General features: G+C 45.6%; 1 protein-coding gene across 1 annotated transcript in view; it reads left to right on the forward strand.

Annotated features, from left to right (window-relative positions):
- NCKIPSD (NCK interacting protein with SH3 domain) overlaps window positions 1-19,298 on the forward strand; it is a 120,553-nt gene extending 101,255 nt beyond the window's left edge. Inside the window, exons 9-13 of the mRNA XM_032801330.2 lie at window positions 10,716-10,796; window positions 11,747-11,875; window positions 14,072-14,164; window positions 16,453-16,625; window positions 17,574-19,298. Coding sequence (XP_032657221.1) covers window positions 10,716-10,796; window positions 11,747-11,875; window positions 14,072-14,164; window positions 16,453-16,625; window positions 17,574-17,777 — 680 coding nt within the window. The 3' untranslated portion in view covers window positions 17,778-19,298. The remainder of the gene's footprint in view (window positions 1-10,715; window positions 10,797-11,746; window positions 11,876-14,071; window positions 14,165-16,452; window positions 16,626-17,573) is intronic.
- Window positions 19,299-19,875: the final 577 nt, after the last annotated feature.

Raw genomic sequence — 19,875 nt, forward strand, 5'->3', positions numbered from 1 at the left:
GGATGATGTCGATCTAAATACATCACACAGGACAGGACATTTCGCACAGCCCTGAGCAATGTCGTTTGGTCAGTCTAATTCTTAAGAGCAAGCCAAGCCTAAGAGGAGTGCACTGATGAGAGACCGTGGAAGACAGAGACATAGTGTGCCCTATGGATCCTTGGTAGGGGGCAGCTTGTTATCAAAACATGTTCAGTTCATCCCCTTAAATTTGGGGCTTTCTCTGAGATGGTGACTCTGTACTTACAACTAGCTTGTTTTGCTGGGGTTGAGCTGCTCCCGTTCAGGAAATTAGGGCCTGACATTTAAAATGTAAAATTAGTTTCATAGCTGGGATATTTGTGTGGAAGATTGGAGGACTGTGACTTTAAAGCAGCTTGAGATGTAAAGCCATGTGGCAGGAGTGCATTAAACATATCCCTTTCCACCCCCCTTTTCTCATACCCCAAATGCTTTTTTTATTTGGAAGCTGTTTATAAAACACTTGTTCTTGCGGCTGCTGCCAAATCCAAATGATCTAGAATTAACCAATTCCTGGCACTCCAAAGCTTTTGACTCAGAGTCCTAGAGTCTTTCCTGCTCCCCCATCTACCGCAAAGTGGGTCCTCTTGACATTTTCTTATGGTCTCTTCATCATAACAGAGCTGATGTTGAGGGTTAATTTGCATATTCCTGCTGCTCTTCCTCGTTTCGTTTTCTGTTAAACACGCCATACAGTCCTTCGTCACAAAGACTGGTAGCAGGCATTGGAGGGTGGGTTTTAGTGGAATTATTGCATGTAAAAAGTGCCTGACTCTCAGCTTTGGAGACTAACACCCTATGCTCACAGATATGATGCAAGCAACAGCACTGCAGTCTTCTTCCACACTTCACTGCTTATATGCCTAAATCTTGCCCTGGAGGAACCACCTCTGGGATAAGAGGGGAAGGCAGTCTCTGTGGTCTGTTCATTCCTAGTCTCTCTGCTGAAACTGTCAGGTGGCCAGCTAATGTCAATGGCAGTGGTGTGTGTGTTATTTTTTAACATTGATACTTTGCCCGTTAGAAACTGGATTGAGAACCCATTGCCTCACTTTAAATGGAGGCCCACTGAACAGCCCATCAAGTGGTGGTAGTTTTTAATCACTGACCACTTAGGCTAGATTAGAATCAGTAATTTAACTGAAAGTCTCTCTCATTATTAATACCTTGAGCCCAATCTGTGCCCCATCCAGTCTCCTGTGGTGGTATTAATATGCAGTGATAACCTGATAGTTTTCTACCCACTGAATGAGGAGTCAGTCTCCCCTTGTTACACAGGTACCCTGGTTTGAAGTCTCTCTTGCAAAGAGACGTTTGGGCAAAACTTAAATTCTTGGACAAGTTCCGGCTGATTATGAAACCTGCAGAAGTGTCACCTGTTATGTTCTGAGTGAGGACCATGTTTTCGAAAGGGACTAATAGGGCTATTGTCCTTCAGTTTGGAACAAAGACCATCACATACGTTTCCCCGGAGCTAAGTAAATTCCACGCAGGCTGCCTCTCAGAGATGGGGTGTGATGGGTTGGATCACAGAAACCCCTTTGGGACTGCCACATGATGTGCCTGGGCTACCTCTGAGCCCATTCTCCCTGGCAGCTTGGGACTTCAGTACCTTGACTTGCCTGCTGCAAACACAGATCCAAGTCTGAATCATGTCCCCCACAAGCTGCAGGCTTAACTGAAAACAACTTAAGAAGTGCTCCTGTCTCCAGCACAAAGATACCCAGCTCCCGAAATAAACCCATTTTACCCTGTATAAAGGTTATACAGGGTAAACTCATAAACTGTTCGCTCTCTATAACACTGGTAGAGAGAGATGCACAGCTGTTTGCCCCTCCACCCAGGTATTAATACATACTCTGGGTTAATTAATAAGTAAAAAGAGGTTTTATTAAATACAAAAAGTAGGATTTAAGTGGTTCCAAGTAATAACAGACGGAACAAAGTAAATTACCAAATAAAATAAAACATGCAAGTCTAAGCCTAATACAGTAGGAGGCTAAATGCAGGTAAATCTCACCCTCAGAGATGTTCCAATAAGTTGCTTTGACAGACTAGCCTCCTTCTAGTCTGGGCCCAGTCCTTTCCCCGGTACAGTCCTTGTTCCAGTTCAGGTGGTAGCTAGGGGATTTCTCATGACTGCAGCTCCCTTTGTTCTGTTCCACTCCCTTACATATCTTTGGCACAAGGCAGGAATCCTTTGTCCCTCCCTGGGTTCCCACCCCTCCTTCTAGATGGAAAAGCACCAGGTTAAAGATGGATTCCAGTTCAGGTGACATGATCACATGTCACTGTAAGACTTCATTACTCGCTTGCCAGCACATGCATATACAGGAAGACTTACAAGTAAACAGAGCCATTTACAACCAATCGTCCTGGTTAATGGGAGCCATTGAGATTCCAAACCACCATTAATGGCCCACACTTTGCATAACTACAATAGGACCTTGGAGTTGTATTTTATATTCCTAGTTTCAGATTCAAGAATGATGCATTTATACAAATAGGATAAACATACTCAGTAGATCGTAACTTTTGCAAAGATATGTTACATGGCATATTAGCATAAAACATATTCCAGTTATGTCATTTACACTCATAAGCATATTTCTATAAAGTATTATGGGGTGCAATGTCACAGAGGTCATGGAATTTACTGTGTCTCTTAACTCATAGCCTGCCCATACCAACCAAGCAGTCTGTGTAATGGAAAGGACGGACGTAGCTAATCTGGTGTCTGAATGGTCCTGTGGCAGGAAATTGAAGCTAGACAAATTCAGACTGGGTGTTTTTCTAAAAGATCTGGTCTAGGAATTATTTTGGTGAAGTTCTCTGGCCTGTGTTATAGAGGAGTTCAGACTAAGATGATCACAATGCTTCCTTCTAGCCTTGGGGATTGAGGGCTGAGCCTAATGCGGTGCCCTCTGCATTCCTCTGTGCTTAGACTCTGACATTATGCATTTCAGAAGGGGAGTGATTGAAACATGCTTTAAGCTTGGAGCAGCACAATGCATATTGGATTAATACAGCAAGGACTCAGTTCATTATGCTTATACCATTATAAACTTTCTCTCTAAATTACATTGGCTTATCAGCCATACACAATGAGTAAGGCTGCGAGTCTCTCACTGAAGTCACAGATTCTGTGACTTTTCGTGACTTCTGCAGCAGCTGGTGCTGGCCCAGGAGCTGCAGGGACACAGAGCTGGGTAGGGAGCCACACCAATCCTATCCTCAGTACCACCAGGGGTCCTGGGCCATGCGCCGCAGCCTGACCCTCTCTCCCTCAGTACCACAGGGGTCCGTGCCACAGCCTGCCTCCCCTCCCAGTACCAGCGAGGGTCCCAGGCCATGTGCTATGGCCCATCCCCCATCTCCTCCAGCACAGAGGGAGGTCCTAGGTCACCTCGACCCCTCCCCCAGCACCCATGGCACCCCCGGACTGTTCCCCCCCTCACAGTTGGTATTTTTAGTAAAAGTCACAGACAGATCCTGGGCCCGTGAATTTCTGTTAACCGTCTGTGACCTGTCCATGACTTTTAGTCACGGGTATTTTTAGTAAAACATAGTCTTAACAATGAGTATGACACATTGCGTTTCTTTCTGTCTGACTTGGAAATGCTTGGAGCTGGAGCTCTGATTGTTACTGTAGTAGGATGCTTGCCTCCAGTTCAAGGTTACTGCTGGTTTGCTGCCATCTAAAAATAAACTTTCTCTTGCATCCATCACTAATTCATTAAGTTTGTCTCCAGACGGATGTTTTCGTGCTATACTCCATGCTAGGGCAGTGCTGCAGTATTCAGCCTCTCTCTGCCCTTCATCTGTGCCGTCCCTTCCTTTGGAGCCCCTCGGCATTGCTCATTAACTGGCCAGAGGGGTCACTGTTCCCAGGAGCTGTGTGGCTCCCAGTGCTTCCAACCTAGGAATCAAAGTCTAGTTCCCTTAGAATGGAAGTGTCAAGTTCCGACAGTAGCTGACTTGTGCGTCTCCTTGCTGAGCTCCATGTGAGTGGAGCATCGTAATCCTGTTTGACGTGTACCCAGCTTTCTTTGTAGAATGGGGTCATCCTATAGCTCTTCTGGTAGAATCTGGCTTCCCTGCAGCATAATCTGTCTTCACTATTGAACAACTACAAAGCACCAAAGTGGCGGATACAGGTGGGGTGGGGACTGGAACATTTTCATTTTCTCCTGTTGGACTCCTGCCCTGCAACCTCCCAGGATATGTCTACACTCTGTTTTAAAACCGTGTGTCACTGAGTCTCAGTCAGGGGCTGCAGACTCAAGCTTGCGCTATGGTGCTGAAAACATCAGCACTGCACAGATGTTATAGCTCAGGCTCTGAAGTTCAGGGAACAGGAATGGGCTTCAGAGCTGCACTGCAACCCCAATGCCTACACTGCTGTTGTTAGTGGCATAGTGTAAGCTCCACAAGCCCGAGTCAGTAGACCTGGACTCTGAGACTCATTCTCAGTATCCCTTCCCTCCCTAACCTTCACCTGATGTCTTTAAACTGCCTCTGCATTCTACCAGTATAAGCCTTTTGATCCATGCAGCACTGTAGTGTTTAAGCATCAGAGAAAGACGTCAGGAAAGGCTCCCATTCTGCCTAAAGGAGGTGTTCTCTGGTTTGTGTGGCAGGAAGCAGAGACTACTTTTAGCTGAGGTAGCTTTACAGAGTCGTGTCTGGATCCTGTGTTGCCTTGTGTTATGCATGCCAGGTGCACCTCATCACGTGTGTGTTGCCTGTGCTACCAAAAAACCTTGTGTGTGCTGATGTTCCATTCACTTATAGGATGGAAAGTTTAAACAGCAGCTCATCGTAAAGCAGGAGGGCTTCAGCCACAGAGAAAGCAAGTGGTGAGAAGTGATAATATGGGCCTGTATTCTGGCCTCTGGCCAACCTGCAGTGTGTTTTGTTTCCTGTCATCCAAAGATAGATTTGTAAGGCTTTACCAGTATCCACATACCATTTTGGAGCTAAACACTAAGGTTTCTGTCACAGAGAACTAACTGCAAACAGTATCATGAGTGAAATGACCTTGAATCGTGAAGTGACTTAAGCTTATTTTGGCCCTAGGAATTTGAGAATAGCAGCTCCTCCATTGTCTGATATATTGTAGAGTATCTAATCCCTTTTGTGGCTGGTAGGGGCCAGAGCAATCCATGCCAACCCTCAAGCAACTGGGGATTGTAAAGCAGGCTGCAGGAGTTCCACAGGATCCTGCCTGACTAGTTACAGAGGAGCACTTAAGGCTCAAGCTCTCTGCATGGAGCCCGGACGCCTTTGAGAGAGCCTTACCCTGGGGTTGATGCAAGCACGTTGGCTGCTGTCCAGGTCTTTTGACAGATGCTTTGTTTTTATTGCTCTTGGACAGTCATTTTCCTGTGATGCCACTAGCTTGCAGATCTATCAGTGTGTTGTTAGAAAGGTTTATAATAAGACACAGTGAGGCAGAATTAACCGGAACAATTCTAAGGAAAACAGACAGACAGTCTCCTCTGTAATCATGACCATTCCCTGTTGCAGTTCAATATACACACAACTCTACTGTCAAATCTTTTCATTTGAGCATTGGAGACAATCCTCACCAGTGCTTAATTTGTGCCAGGGCTGGCACCTCTAGCAGTTCATAGCCCCGGCACTTCTGTGTCAGTTATGAAAATTTAAAAAAAAAAATCACTTGAGCCCTCGCACCTCTTTCATTACAAATTAAGCACTGATCCTCACCTGCCCTACCCAGCTTTTCCATTGCTGCATTTTTAGGTGGGGTAGGGTGGGGTTTATGAAGACCTTCAAGAAGCTTCAGAAAATGTTTCGGCAAAGGGCTGTCGTAGAAAATACCACAGTGATTTTGAGAAATCTGTGGCAGGAATTCACTAGCATCCTTTACTGCATCTTGTAACCACTTGAGCTGTGTGCATGCCATCTGATGTCAATAGAGCCCCTCAGCTGAATTACAGTCTTGTATTCTTTCAAAATAATTGTATTAATGCTATTTTTTCCCCCATCTGGCTATTGGTATGTTCCTAAAAACAAGTCATGATTGATTATTGCCTCAGTTCTTCAACACAGGGCTGGCATTGTAGAGGATACATTGAGTGTCCAGTATCTTGACGGGGACTAGGGAGGGTTGGAATGCCCCAAAACATCAGCCTATCATTCAATATACTGATAATAAACCATGTACTTGCTTCCATACTGAGTGATTACGCTGCTGTCAAGTCAGCGTTTATTCATATTCCAGTATTGCCTTTAAAGCTCAAGCACAAACCAGAGCCTTCGTAGGAACATAGGAAGAGTCCACCATACTGCCTCTCACAATGGCCCCCCACCAGAAGCCTCAGAGGAGGATGTAAGACAATTATACCTAGACAGTTATGGCAGGAAATTTCTTCCCAACTCCAGGTAATGAGGCTAGGTGACTGGTGCCTTCCCATACTGGGTGGGTACCAGCTAAAGGGAAGGACACGTGACCACCAGACATGTCTCCTCTGTCCAGTGACCCCTCCCACCCTGTGCCCAGCTCAGGGCCACAGCACTGTCCCTGTCCCATGTTCCCTGAGGTGGGGGAGGCTCTGTCCTTCTCCCTCTGTATCTCCTCTTTCTCCCTTCTCCTCCTCCCCATGTGTGTTCAGCTGTTCTCCCTGTCCCTGGCAGTTGGGTGGGAAGTGGGATGGAGCTGCTTCTGCCTGAAAGAGCTTGGCTGGGGGGGTGAGTGTGTGTATATGGGAGCGTGCCTCTCAGCCAGGCTCTTTAAGGCAGAAGTGGCTCCGTCCTGCTCCCTGCCCACACACACACCCCGCCCCAGTGATAAGTTCTATCACAGAAACCCTCTTGGCCACCTGATGTACCAAGACTACTTCTACCCCTACTTTCCCTGCCAGCTCAGGACTCCAGCACTGTGTCTTACTGAGCCAGACGCTTCCGTCTGCTCCACAAAGACTCAGGGTCTGAATTACTTGCCCCAAAGCTGCAGGTTTACCTGAAAGCAGCTCATAGAAGTGTTCCTGTCTTTAACACTCAGATGCCCAACTCCCAATGGAGTCTAAACCCAGATAAATCCATTTTACCCTGTATAAAGCCCTGTATGAGGTAAACTCATAAATTGTTCGCCCTCTATAACACTGATAGAGAGATATGCACAGTTGTTTGCTCCCCCAGGTATTAATACATACTCTGAGTTAATTAATAAGTAAAAAGTGATTTTATTGAATACAGAAAGTAGGATTTAAGTGGTTCCAAGTAGTAACAGACAGAACAAAGTAAGTCACCAAGCAAAATAAAATAAAATGCGCAAATCTATATCTAATCAAACTGAATACAGATAAGATCCTCACCAGTTCCAGAATGCTCCCTTTTACAGACTAATCTCCTTTTAGCCTGGGTCCAGCAATCAGTCACACCCCTTGCAGTCACTGCCCTTTGTTCCAGTTTCTTCCAAGTATCCTGGGGGTTGGAGAGGCTCTCTCTTTAGCCAGCTGAAGACAAAATGGAGGAGTCTCCCAGGGGTTTAAATAGACCTTTTCTCTTGTGGGTGGAGACCCTCTCCTCCTATGCAAAGTCCAGCTCCAAATGGAATTTAGGAGTCACTTGGGCAAGTCACATGTCCATGCATGACTCTCAGTTTTTACAGGTAGCATCCATTGTTTACATGCTACCTTGACTTCTTATGTGGATTGGAGCATTCCAAGATCCATTGTTCTTTAAGTGTTTCTTGATTTGGGTACTTAATTTCAACATTCCTTTCTCCAGGAACTGACCAAATGCTCTACTAAGGTTATTTAGAAATCAAGCCAGTAGATAGCCAACATTCATAACATTCATAACTTTGAATACAAAAATGATACATGCGTACAAATAAGAGTTAATACATTCAGTAGATCATAACCTTTGAGATATGTTACATGGCATATGTAGCATAAAACACATTCTAAGCATATTTCCATAAAGCCTTATGGGAGGTACTGTCACACACACACCTGCCCCATATTCTCCCTATGCATCCCCTCTAATTGCATGTTCCCATTATCCATACAAATGTCCAGTTCTTTTTTTAAAATTAAACTAAGATGTGGCCTCAGTTATACCTTGTAGCAGAGAGTTTCACCGATTCATTCTGAATTTTGTTTTTCAAAATGTCATTGAGTGTCCCTCATTTTTGTATTATGAGAATAACCAGGAGTGCCCAGTTTACCTTCTCAGCCATTCAGTCTATAGACCTCTGTCAGGTAATCTCTTAATCTTAATAATGCTGTAATATTTTTGCTTAAGCGTCATTGACCTAAACACAGTCTTTGCCCAGGGAGTTTACAATCTGAAAAGTTCTGGACAAGCAGCTTGTGTGATGGTGTGTATGTGTTTGACTCCACACTTCGACTGGATTCCCTCAGTCTGTGTGTAAGAGACCATTAGTATAGATTGCTTTTCAGGAGCATTAGACTGTATATGGTTCTCTGGCAACTTCTTCTCATGATACAGCTACTGCACTCAGTAATGATCGCCAGGTTTCAGTCAATTATGCAGCAGTAAGATACCACAGTGATAGAATTGTAGTCTGTACTTGCAAGAACAAACTCTATGGCACACGACCCTTCGCAGATGGTATGTTTAGATCTGGCAGGATTGGGTGAGGTGCTCTGGAAATGAATTAGAGACAGAGTGCTTCTTGTAGTAAATATGGCGTCATTATGGAAATGTATGTTAGATGGAAAAACTTTTTCCAAGGCATAAAAAGTATCTTTCTGTTCAACTTTAAAAAAAAAACAAAACAAACACCTGGGTTTTATTTATATCAGATGTATAAGTGACCCAATCACTATCAGGTAGATGTAACTGATCATAGTATTTAGCCTTTATTTAGCACTCTGCACTTCCAGAGCACAGCACAAACATTAATGCTCCGCTTCCTGAAATCTTCCAGATGGAATTGAGGGGATATAGACTTGTATTTCATTGTGACATATGCACTGTTGTATAGTTCTTCTATAAATCCCTACTGAAGCACACCAGCTAATTAAGATTCAGGGAAGGCAGTGGTTATGATACTGTGGAGCATTCCTGTAAAGCTACTGCCAGTGAAAATTGTGATAGACTAGCAGGTTGTGGGACAGATTGATGCATGGGACAAGTATATCCTGGAAAGCCAGCAGAATTCACACCTGGAGTCTTGAGCATTGTATGCTTCAGCCTCAGGTGACTTTAAACAGTTAGCCAGATCTGATCCATTGAAAATGGAAGAATGCAGACACAGTAGCAAAGAAACTTAGCCATGACATGTTAACCATTGAAGCAGGAAGTATTTAAAGATGGCTAGAAGGATGGGTGCTTTTCTGGTTCCAACTTATTATATAAATTGTTGGAGGTGTCCAGGGATGGCACAGGGGAGATTTTAATTATTCACCTGTCATGTTTATTAAGAGCCTCTTAAGAAAGAAGGAAAAAACAAGAACATTCATTAAGATCCCAAAATTGATTGAAAACGTATGTCTGCCATGTTCATTCCGATCCTGCTGCTTTTGCCTCTTCCCTTTCCACTGGAGTACTTACCTGATGTGTTGGTGTAGTTCAACAGGGTGTCTTCCAAAGTTGGATGAATTATGCAGTTTCTATAGAAATAATATGCATCAAAGGAAACTTCAGCCTATCAAACTCCTCCCCTACCTCTCCCCTCCCCCCCCCCGCCCAAAAATGTTTTTTCCAAACTCTATGTAAAATACATGAGGGTCTGGATGACATGAGTTACGGAACTGGAATGGAACTGGCCTGTCTTCTCTACAGATGTGGATTCAAACCCTGCCTTGGATCATGGATGAAAATGGGTTTCCTCTTTTTAACCCTGGCCACCTTTTCATGAACTTTTTATCTGTAACTGCTCTTTCTTGCAGGTTCAGATGTTGAGATGCGATCTCTGTTAGTGGTTAACACGTGTTTAGTACTGGACCTCATATTCACAAGAAGTCCAAGATTAGACTAGCAGGCACAGTATATGTCAGAAGAGAGGTGCCTTGGTGGAGCTAGGTGTGTGCTTGTACACACACCTGTGAAAGTACAGGATTATGGTAATAGAGGATGGTGTAAATGAAGTGTGAGCTGCATTGGCAGAGCTGCAGGGAACAAACAATCCTTTCAAAATGCTGCTTGGGGTTTTTTGTTTTTGTTTTTGTTTTTTTTGGCTTGGTTTTTTGTTTTAGAATGGGTGTTGGGAATTTAAATGTGGCAACTGAACTGAGAACTGAATCTGGATGTCCTAAATCTATCCTGTGCTACCTCACTGTGCTGTTAGTTAATGTATTTATCACTGCAGTGCTCAGAGGCCCCCATTAGGATCCAGGCTTGTTGTGCTGGTTGTTCTCAAACACATAGGAAGACCTGGTCCTGGTCCCAAAATGCGTAGACTGGAATATGGCAAATGATATGTGAAGAGTGTAGAGAGAGGGATACAGTAACATGCATGTATTGTTAGATACATGTGTTTATTTGTATTGCAGCATTCCAGCTGTCCTGAAATGCCCCTCTGCCTTGCCATCATTAATTGGCTGGGTGTCTTTTCTAAGCCTCACAGTTGAGATTCCTCTTAAAAAGGGAGAGGGTAGTTGCCTACCTCCCTATACGAATTAAATCATTTATCACCTCAAACCAGAGGGCAGACACTTGGGAGTATTAATGACTGGATCTATGGTTTTATCTTGCAGACCATCAAAAGATGTGCTACTCTGCACTGGTGCTGGCTATGATATTCTCCATGGGAGAGCCGCTGCCATATCACCACTATGGTAAGAACTGAGTGCATTGTGGAGAGGGAAATCTACTGCCTAGACATCTTGGGGGAGTTCCTGGTGGCCAAGAGCTCTCCAGAGTGCTAGAGGGGGATTCTCCCTGCTGCGTGCATGGGAGGAAAGAGATGCCCCTACACCTTCTCTATCCCCTCTCCAAATTTTGCACCAGCACGATGTAGGAGAGTCATTGGCCCAACATTGCCAAGAATCCTAAGGGCTTGTCTGCCCTTGAAACACTACAGTGGCACAGCTGTGGCAGCGCTTCAGTGTAGACATACACTAGAATAACAGGTGGGATTCTCCACATCCCTGAGAGATGTAGCTGCTGTTGGAGAGGTTTGTCTAGGAGTCTCCTTAGATAGTTCACTAGACTCCATGGTAAAGATGCACAATCTCTGAAACCAGTGAAATGGGGAGCACAGAATGAATCTCTCCAAGCTTTCAGAAACATGTATTCCTCTCCTAGTATAACCCGGTGATTATTTCCTGCAGGTGTTCTTGTTTGCATGGGCTGCAGCACTTTCCTAATAGCTAGGTTAAAATTAATTACTGCTAGTGATTTGGATTAATTTTAAATGGACTAAAGTACTGGGCAAGAATATAAATCTCTTCTTGCCCATAATGTTTATGGTTGTTGGTTGGTTTGCTACTGGGACAGTAGCTAGAACAGAAATTTGGGAATGCACTTAGCAAAACATTCGATCTGGTGCCCTGCCTCTAGCACTGCTGTGAAATGTGCATAGTTTTTTTTCTGAGCCATTGACATCTCCTACCACAAAGACCCCACAGCTGGCCATCCAGTGACCAGGGCGTTACCTCCTGGGTGGCTGAAATTGCAGCTGATTTATGCTCATAAATGTAAAAGAAGCAGGCGATGTCTTGCATCAGGGAGGGTAGCGTGTTTGATCAGCACTAGATACTGAAAGCCCTTTTCTCCTCATGTACAGAGCACCTCAACTCACAGTTTGTCCAGTTCTTGTTGGATGTGATTGAAGAGGGGCTGCCCTCAGATACCACAGAGCAACTGCCTGACCTGTTTGTTAATGTCCTTCTGGCCTTTAATCTCCACATTCCAGGTCAGTGACACTACTTTTCCTCCCTTTCACAGGATTCCGGTGGTCTACAGGAGGGAAAGTTTCTTGACCTCCTGGCTGCACTATGCTAACTTGCCAAGCTCCCTTCTCTTCTTTATTCCCTCTTCTAGTCCTCCAAGCCTTTCATTGTAGGCACTGAGCAAGGACCTAGAAAAAGAACGCCTTTGGGGGCAGGGCGGGATTTTAATCACCCACTAAGGAACGTGTGTGTGTGTGTGTGAGAGACACACACCCTGACCCCTCATTCTCTGGCCAGGACTGAGTCGGCAAATACAACCCCACCTGGGATTCCAGGTGAAAATACCATTCAAAGTGAATGACAGCTTGTCAAAACCAGTTAACTCCTTGGGGCAGGCCAAGCCATCCGGGCCCACATGATTCCCTCCACTCTTTCAGTCAGATATTTTGGTGGGATTTTATATCGTGCCATGCACTTGCGTGCGTTAACTTCACAGGAACATCTAACTACTTTAGTGGGCACATATCAGTATAATTGCACAACTACTAATCTTCTCTCTCCTTCAGGTGATTGGCAGAGCTGCTACTTATCCCTGGCTGTGCCTCCTGAATCTCATTAAACGTAGAAGCATTAGGGTCAGTCTCATAAACATATTCTGCTAGGCATCACTTTCTCCTGGATTTCTTGGTCCCTCATCATGCCTACCATGTTGAGCTCCTTACTAATAGGCAAAAGATCTAGTCTTGTGGAAAGAAGCTTAACCTCTCCCAACTGCTGCTGTTTGCAAGAGTTTTGGAGTCCATAATAATTTAGAGGATGGCAGTGTAATATTAGGGCCTAGGCTTGGATTAATCCTGAATATGCAAGATCTCCTGTTGCTATGTTGTAATTGTCATGTTGTTTCCTTGCTGTTGTTCTGTACAATGCCTTTATTCCTGGCTTCATGGAGAGGGAAGGCTGAAGCAGCAATAGCTCACTCATTATTTTGTATTCCCTTTCATTAGCATGCAAGTAGTTGTGGTTTTGTTTCTAATTTCATATGAAAGTTTATTGCACAAACACCGATTAAGTATGCTCTCTCAGTTGCTTTCATTCATTATCCTTTCTTACTGTTACCCAGTGCATTTGCTGGCTTCTGTAATTAGGCAATAACACTTGAGAGGCGGTGCATTTCTGGGGGATTATTGCCCACCTGGAGTGCGGCAAGAAGCTGAGAGCAGAGTGACATGTTCTCGTCTTCCGAGAACTTGCTAAACGATGTTCAGGCTCCTTATTAGTAGGTTGAATTTTTATTCCCAAACCTTCAGAATCTGTCAGAACATTAGCACTTCACTAATGCAGCGGTAGTTAAAGCTTTCTTAGGGTCTGTTACTAGATTAACTCCTTTCAACCTGAAGGCTCCTGAAGTACTTTACAAATGTATAGACCGGGATCCCGATCCCTATCCCCACCACAGAAACGCTTGAGCAGTGTTCCACCCAGCAGTTCAGAACAGGAAGAGATGAATAAATCTGTATTCAAACAAAACCTGAGGGAGGCAATGTAACCCAGTAAGAATTTGGCCAGGACACTAGGATTAACCCATCTATTCTTGCAAAAATGTAGGTCTTCCTCTAATCTGTTTGTCACCTCCTACAACAGATGGCACTTCCTGCCTCCCTCTTGCACCATGCTGAGGCTTAGAGGTCATTAGTGTGGTGCACTTCATCAGCACCTGGGTTTTCCTTTGGGGAGTGTTATACAAGTACATGCCCAGCCCTTATTTACTTTTGAAGTCTGAAAAGGTGCCAGACCACCAAGGTATTGCTGACCTGACAAAGTGAAAGAGATCCTATAGTGGGGTGGGTGGGTCCTCTGGCTTCAAGTGTTGGATCTGAAATAGAATGGAAGTGATGTTTCAGAGTATAAAGGCTTGCAGAGTATTCCAAAGGCTGCTCTGATCTCCTGGATGGGAGCTAGCAGCAAGCCAGCTCACCAGGTGCAAATAGAAAGTGAAATTCCAGTGTTTATGCATTAAATTTGGAGGAGATTTCCTGTCCAACCCTCTGACATTCTCATTCTGAGCACAGCAATGGTTGTGACATCCCAAAGATTCCCATGTCAGTGGCGTGAAGACAGGCTTAGAATTTTGTTTCTTTTCCTTTGCCACTCACTTAAGCCAACCTGAAATGTATTGCAAACAGATCTGTCATTGCTAGTGAGCCCATTTCATCTTTTAGTTCCAGAACACAATGTGATCATGACTACGCTGAGCAAGCACTCCAACGTCAAGACCTTCACAGAAAAGGTGCTGTTGCTACTGAACAGGGGAGGTGAGAGTCTCTGCAACTTTATTACATTCCCAGCAGGTGGGAAAGGTTAATGGCAACACAGAGCTAGAGAGATGAGGCTGATTCATTGAGAGGTCAGAGTTAGAGGGGGCGGCTGGCAGATGAGCTCATGGCTTCACTAAGATTTGCTGCTTTCATACAAGTCTCAGTGTGAGGTGGACAAGGCTGCATTCCTGAGGAAGAAACTGTCTGAAATAAAGCCCTGCTGATGACATCTGCTAAGTAACTAATAACAGCAGGTGGATTGATGTTCTCTTGCAAGCCGATCCCTATGAGCTGAGATTAGTGCAGCCTTTTGCGGGAATGGCAGGCTAGGCTTGGTGGGATTCAGTTTTAATTAAGAACTGTAGGTAAGAGTCCATTTCAGCCAATGCTGAAATTGACTAAAAGAATCAATTGGTTACAAATGAACGTGCTGCAGAGATCAGGCGTCCCCGGCCCCACTCACTCATCACCAGCCAGGAGTGCAGGAGCATTCCCCAGCAGGAACTATTCAGCAGTGAGATTGCCTTCCTGGGAGCCAAGGGCTCATCCTTCTCCTTGCAGTCCTGGCTGGGAGTCCCTGGTCCAGAACCCCAGCCTTTCCCACACCTTGTGTCTGCAGGGATTGGGTGTCACCAGCCCTGGGGCCACGCAGGGAGCCCTCTGCTGAGCCAGGATGACGACAGCCTCCCCTGTACCTTGTACCCTAGTGTCTTGGGTCTCTCAGCCACACAGGGAGCCCCCTGCAGCCCAGCTGTCAGCACTGCCCTAACGCCAGCCCTACCCCCCACAATCACGGAAATAAATATAGTTTAAAATAGGGGGGAAATCTTTAAAATAAGAATCAATAAAAATTCTTCGCAATTAGAAAGCTAATAATTGAACTCTGCTGAGCCTACCTGCAGCACAGCAGCGTTATCTCCTCCTGAGAATGGAAGGCAGTTTTTCCCTTGTCTTCATGCCCCTCCTGGGATGGCATTCGGTACCCCACATGCCAGGATCTGCCTGCCTGCCTTTCTTGTCTGTCAAGTTCGGAATCACTCCCCTGATTGCCCATGCTAGGGAGCAGGTGCCCCAGATGCTGGGTCTAGAGGGAATACTGTCCTCAGAGAACATTGCTTACTGGTACACTTTCCCTTTTCAAATCACCCACCTGATTTGCCAGCTCCAGTATAGTGTTTGTAAAGCAGATCATTAGAAACCCATAAAGCTCAGCTCCAAGTCAGCACAATATCAGGTATTTTTACCTGTTTATCTGCCACTGCATTGTGCTTTTTAATACTCCTGGAGCACTGGTATTAGCTTGATTCTGATGACATGCTGTTAAATAAGCCATCCTGTATCTGTGATACGTGTAGTTCTTTTCTCTGGCTTCAGTTCTTTTCAGGGTTGTAAATCATGGTCTTTGGACAACATCAGTTAAACTGCATACAGCCTCCATGCTGTCCACCTGACTTCCTTCCAAAGCCTTTACTTAACCCTTTCACTACCCGATTACCTCATGCTACCACCTCACCCTGAACGGATGCAAGAAAACAGCAGGAGTTGAGACGCTTTGGTAGCAATAATCTTTTGGGGAGACTTTACCTTCCTCCTTCCCCTGAGGCAGAGGAGAGGGGCCAGTGTACTTCAGAAGCCTCTCTGGGATGTGTATGAATATTTTCCTCTGAAGAGAGTGGAGATGCTGCTGGCCTATTTAAACCTGGAGGTGTTTATTATTTTCTTGCTTCTGAGTAGGTTATTAGGCTGGTCTCCATGGTGAAAGCTCATTTCAGATACAAGCTCTGCTGGACGGGGGGGAGCTGTTGAGGGAGTTTTGCACCAAAATTAATAAACCCCGGGGAGAAGAAAATGAGTGTGGCTGCTCAGGGAGGCCAGCATGTTCTGAGGGGTGCTGGGTAGTGTTGAAGTAATGAGCTTTCCCTGTGATGTGTTAGTGAAACACAAATAATGATTAATACTCAGACTAATATATGAGTTCGGTCTCAGCTCAGTGCCCTGCAGAGCCATCATCCCAATTATGCAGCCCGGAATTAGGCATTGTGCATGCCGGTGCTCTCCCAGCATTCGCAGCTGCCACGCGTGGTGCAGTGTCTGAACTAGTGCTTTGGAGTAGCTGTCTTAGGTTAGGGAAGGCACCTGGTGCTCAAGTCCTGGCTCTGTCCTGGTGCAGAGATTCAATCCAAAGAGTGTGGGCCACAGAACTTGAACAAATGTCGACTATAGATCTTAACACACTTTTTTTCTATGACAACCTGCCTTCATCCCTTCTCTGGCTTGGCCCCCAGATGATCCGGTTTGTATCTTCAAGCACCAGCCTCAGCCGCCGCATTCGGTGCTGAAGTTCCTTCAGGACATCTTTGCCAGCAAGGATACCGCAAACATCTTCTACCACACGGACATGATGGTGATGATTGACATAACGGTGCGGCAGATTGCCGATCTCTCCCCTGGAGATAAGGTGCTGAACCAGAGGGACTGGGGCTGGGATCTGGGAAGGAAGAGAGCTTTCCAGTGCAATGGAAGAGAAGGCCTCTTGCTACCCAAGCCATAGTTGGGAGGGGAAGAGAGGAAGCAGGTTCTAGCAGTGAAGCAGAATAGCCCAGATGAGTAATGGGTGCTCTGGAAGAGAGTAATCAGTGATTGCTGGATCCCTTTTCTTTCCTGTTCTCTGCCTGCTTGGCAGAGCTGGCCTTAGGCCAGATAACACCCAGGGATTCCTTGGAGATCCACGGCCCATTGCTAACTCAGCAACTGTAGGCCAGCCGGCTCTCCTCAGTAACAGGACAAGTGTGTGAGGCAAGCTGTCTGCCCTTGTAGCAGCTGGAGGAATGAGACAGTCCAGGTACTTGACTGAAGGCTCCTTTTAGGGAGTTGTTGCCAATTCTCTGTCCCTCACAGAACCCCCACATTGCTGTCAGATCAGGTGTTTCAGCCCTTAGGACCACTACAGTGATCAGGGAGCCGGGATCAGGTTTGAGTGGGGAGAGGCATGAAAATTTGCCCCATCCATCCTCCATCCATTCACAGAAAGATATAGGAAGAGCTAACCTGTGAGAATCATTTCTCTGCGTTTCAGTTGGTGGGTTCACTCCCCACCCCGGGGTAACTGGCTGCTGTCCCTTCCCTCTGGGAACTCCCAAAGGACAGGGAGCTCCTTGCTTTAGCCCCCTCCCTAAAAGCAGATAAGTGGGATCTGTTGATGTAACTGTTGTTAGTTGCTCTGGGAAAAGCATCAAGATTCCATAGATACTAATGAGTCCCACAGAAGGGCAGGTGCTTACAATGGAATCTCACTCCTGATGGTAACACCGCAGCAGCTCTTCCAGTGTTAATGCTTTTTGGAAACTGGAACACTTGTTTATCTCATTTAAATATTGCATTGTGCTCTGTCTCCCCCCCACTGCAGCTGAGGATGGAGTATCTGTCTCTAATGCATGCGATCATGCGTTCCACACCCTACCTGCAGCATCAGCACCGTCTCTCTGACCTGCAAGGTATCTTGCAGCGCATTTTGGCTGAGGAAGAGGAGGGGCAGCAGTGCCAGATGGACAAAATGATCATCTGGGAAATGTATAAGGAGTTCCCAGAAATGTCTCCAGGAACCAGCTAACTGACCATCAGATTGGACTGAGAGAGCCACTTGGAACAAAAATGTCTCATGTTGACACTTCTCCCCATCCCCTTCCAGTCCTGCTTATACGTATTATTCCTCCGGGTGAGGCCTAGGGTTCAGACAGGCCCTGTAGAAGTATCAGCAATGGAATACCCCAGCAGAAAGCATTTTAAGGGCACTGCTGAGGTCTGGCCCTTTATGAGAGTTGTTACCCTGAATGGAAGAGGACGATTGGCACTAGTGTCATGCTCTGACTGGGACAGGAAGTCCATTCATCAGCTGTGTGGGTATTGTTAACAGTAGGGGACACAGAGTGAGGGACTTACCAGCCTGGATGCTGGATAGCTTTGGATGTTTAGCTGTTCTGGGGTCTGAGGTCCCGAAGTAAAAAGCCTTTGCCGTAGAGTATCCTTTATCCCCATACGCATCTCTCCCTGCAGTTACCAAGTGGAGTAGGCCAGTGTTGGAAGAAGCTTTCATAACATCTGTTTTGTTTTCTGCTGCTAGTGCAAATATGCTGCAGTCCTGGCAAATGGGATAGCTAGCTACATCTCCACTACTGTGTCTGGTGAGCCTTTCACTTCCTCCTGACCTCTGGGTTACAGTCCACCAACTGGGGTCATAACAGCATGGTCCAGCAGCTGCTTTTTCCAGTCTGCTTTACATAGTGATGATTAAATCCAAGATTCTCACACTGTGCCCACAGAGTAGTAACAGTTGTCCAGGCAACGTTATTCTTGTCAGAGGCCTCTGGCCTAGACACAGTGCTAAGGTGGACCCTGCTAACTGAAACCTGCAGCTTGTCTCCTAGTGTCTTCCCAACCTCTGGTGCATCACACGGAGGTGTGTATTTGTAGCTAGGGGCATGGGGTGCTCTGTTCTTAAAGTCTGTGGATTTCTTGCCTTGAGCTTAGTAGCGATTGGTTCTGCCTAGCTGTACCTCCTCTCCTTGTGCCAGTGGCCTGAAGGTTGCTTGAGCCTGGTGACCAGTAACTCTGCTTGTGAATATGCACACGTGTGGAGAACCCGCTATATTTTCTCTGGGTCTCTAACAAAATGGATTAATCTGTTTCTTATTTCTATGTTACAGATGTGGTCACAAGCTAACATGGGTCTGTAATATCTATTGCTATGCACAGCACTGCATAGGTGATACTCTCCTTTGCTGGAGCTTTGCAGTGTTTTGTGTAGATGCTGTTAGAAATGAAACTGGAAATACTTAGGCAACTGGTTATTAGCAGATGAATGAGCAAAACTTGAAGTCTGTATGGTGAGGGCTTGGGCCTCAAGTGCAATGTGAGTGTGAAGCCCAGGAAGGGATCTTGTGATGGCCCTGCAGCCTAAAGAGGGTGAGTGGATCATGAAATCGGCGTTGGAGCATTCAAGGTAAATGAACAGCCCTGTTAAAACAAATCTATTTTCCCTGTCAAAATGTCTGAATGCCAAAAGGGAGCTGTATTTTCGTAATCACTAACGTAAATGTAACACGCAAAGAAATAAACATGTCTTAAACGCTGAGCGCCTGAGAACACTTCTGTTGCCTACTGCATTCAGTCACTATCTGAGAGTGCTGTATCCTTATTGTGGGGACTGAGGAAAGGCCACCACAAAATGGTGTGAACCCTTGTCCTTGGTTTGTTCACTAAATGTTAGTTCAAAGTATACAGTTGCTAATCTTTAAGTGGGAGTTACGGTAATTCAAGAGTTAATTTTTCAGACACCAGAGCCCCAGGTAGGGAAATACATGAGCCCAAACCCCACTCCCCTGCCCCATCTCAATGAAAGGATGGGCAGAAATGGGGAGAGCTAACTGTTCTGGCCTCTGGGTGTTTCTGATCCAAGTAGGAAGGAGTAAAAGTCTGAGGGACAGTGTCAGGGAGGAGGTTCCAGTGAAACGACTCTGCAATCAATAGCCTGCAAAACCTCTCTCCAATAGATTAAGGGTTTGCTTAGAGTTGCAATTCACATCCTACAACACACAACTTCAGTCTTCTTCCAGCAGAGCTTCTGTTTCATTTGGCATCCTGCATCACAGAGGATTTTTTAACTGTCTTTGTTAAGCATTAAGGAATCAAGCTTCTGCTGTTGAAGCTAG

This window comes from Chelonoidis abingdonii, chromosome 17 (genome assembly GCF_003597395.2).
Source record: "Chelonoidis abingdonii isolate Lonesome George chromosome 17, CheloAbing_2.0, whole genome shotgun sequence".
Classification (NCBI taxonomy): domain Eukaryota; kingdom Metazoa; phylum Chordata; order Testudines; family Testudinidae; genus Chelonoidis; species Chelonoidis abingdonii.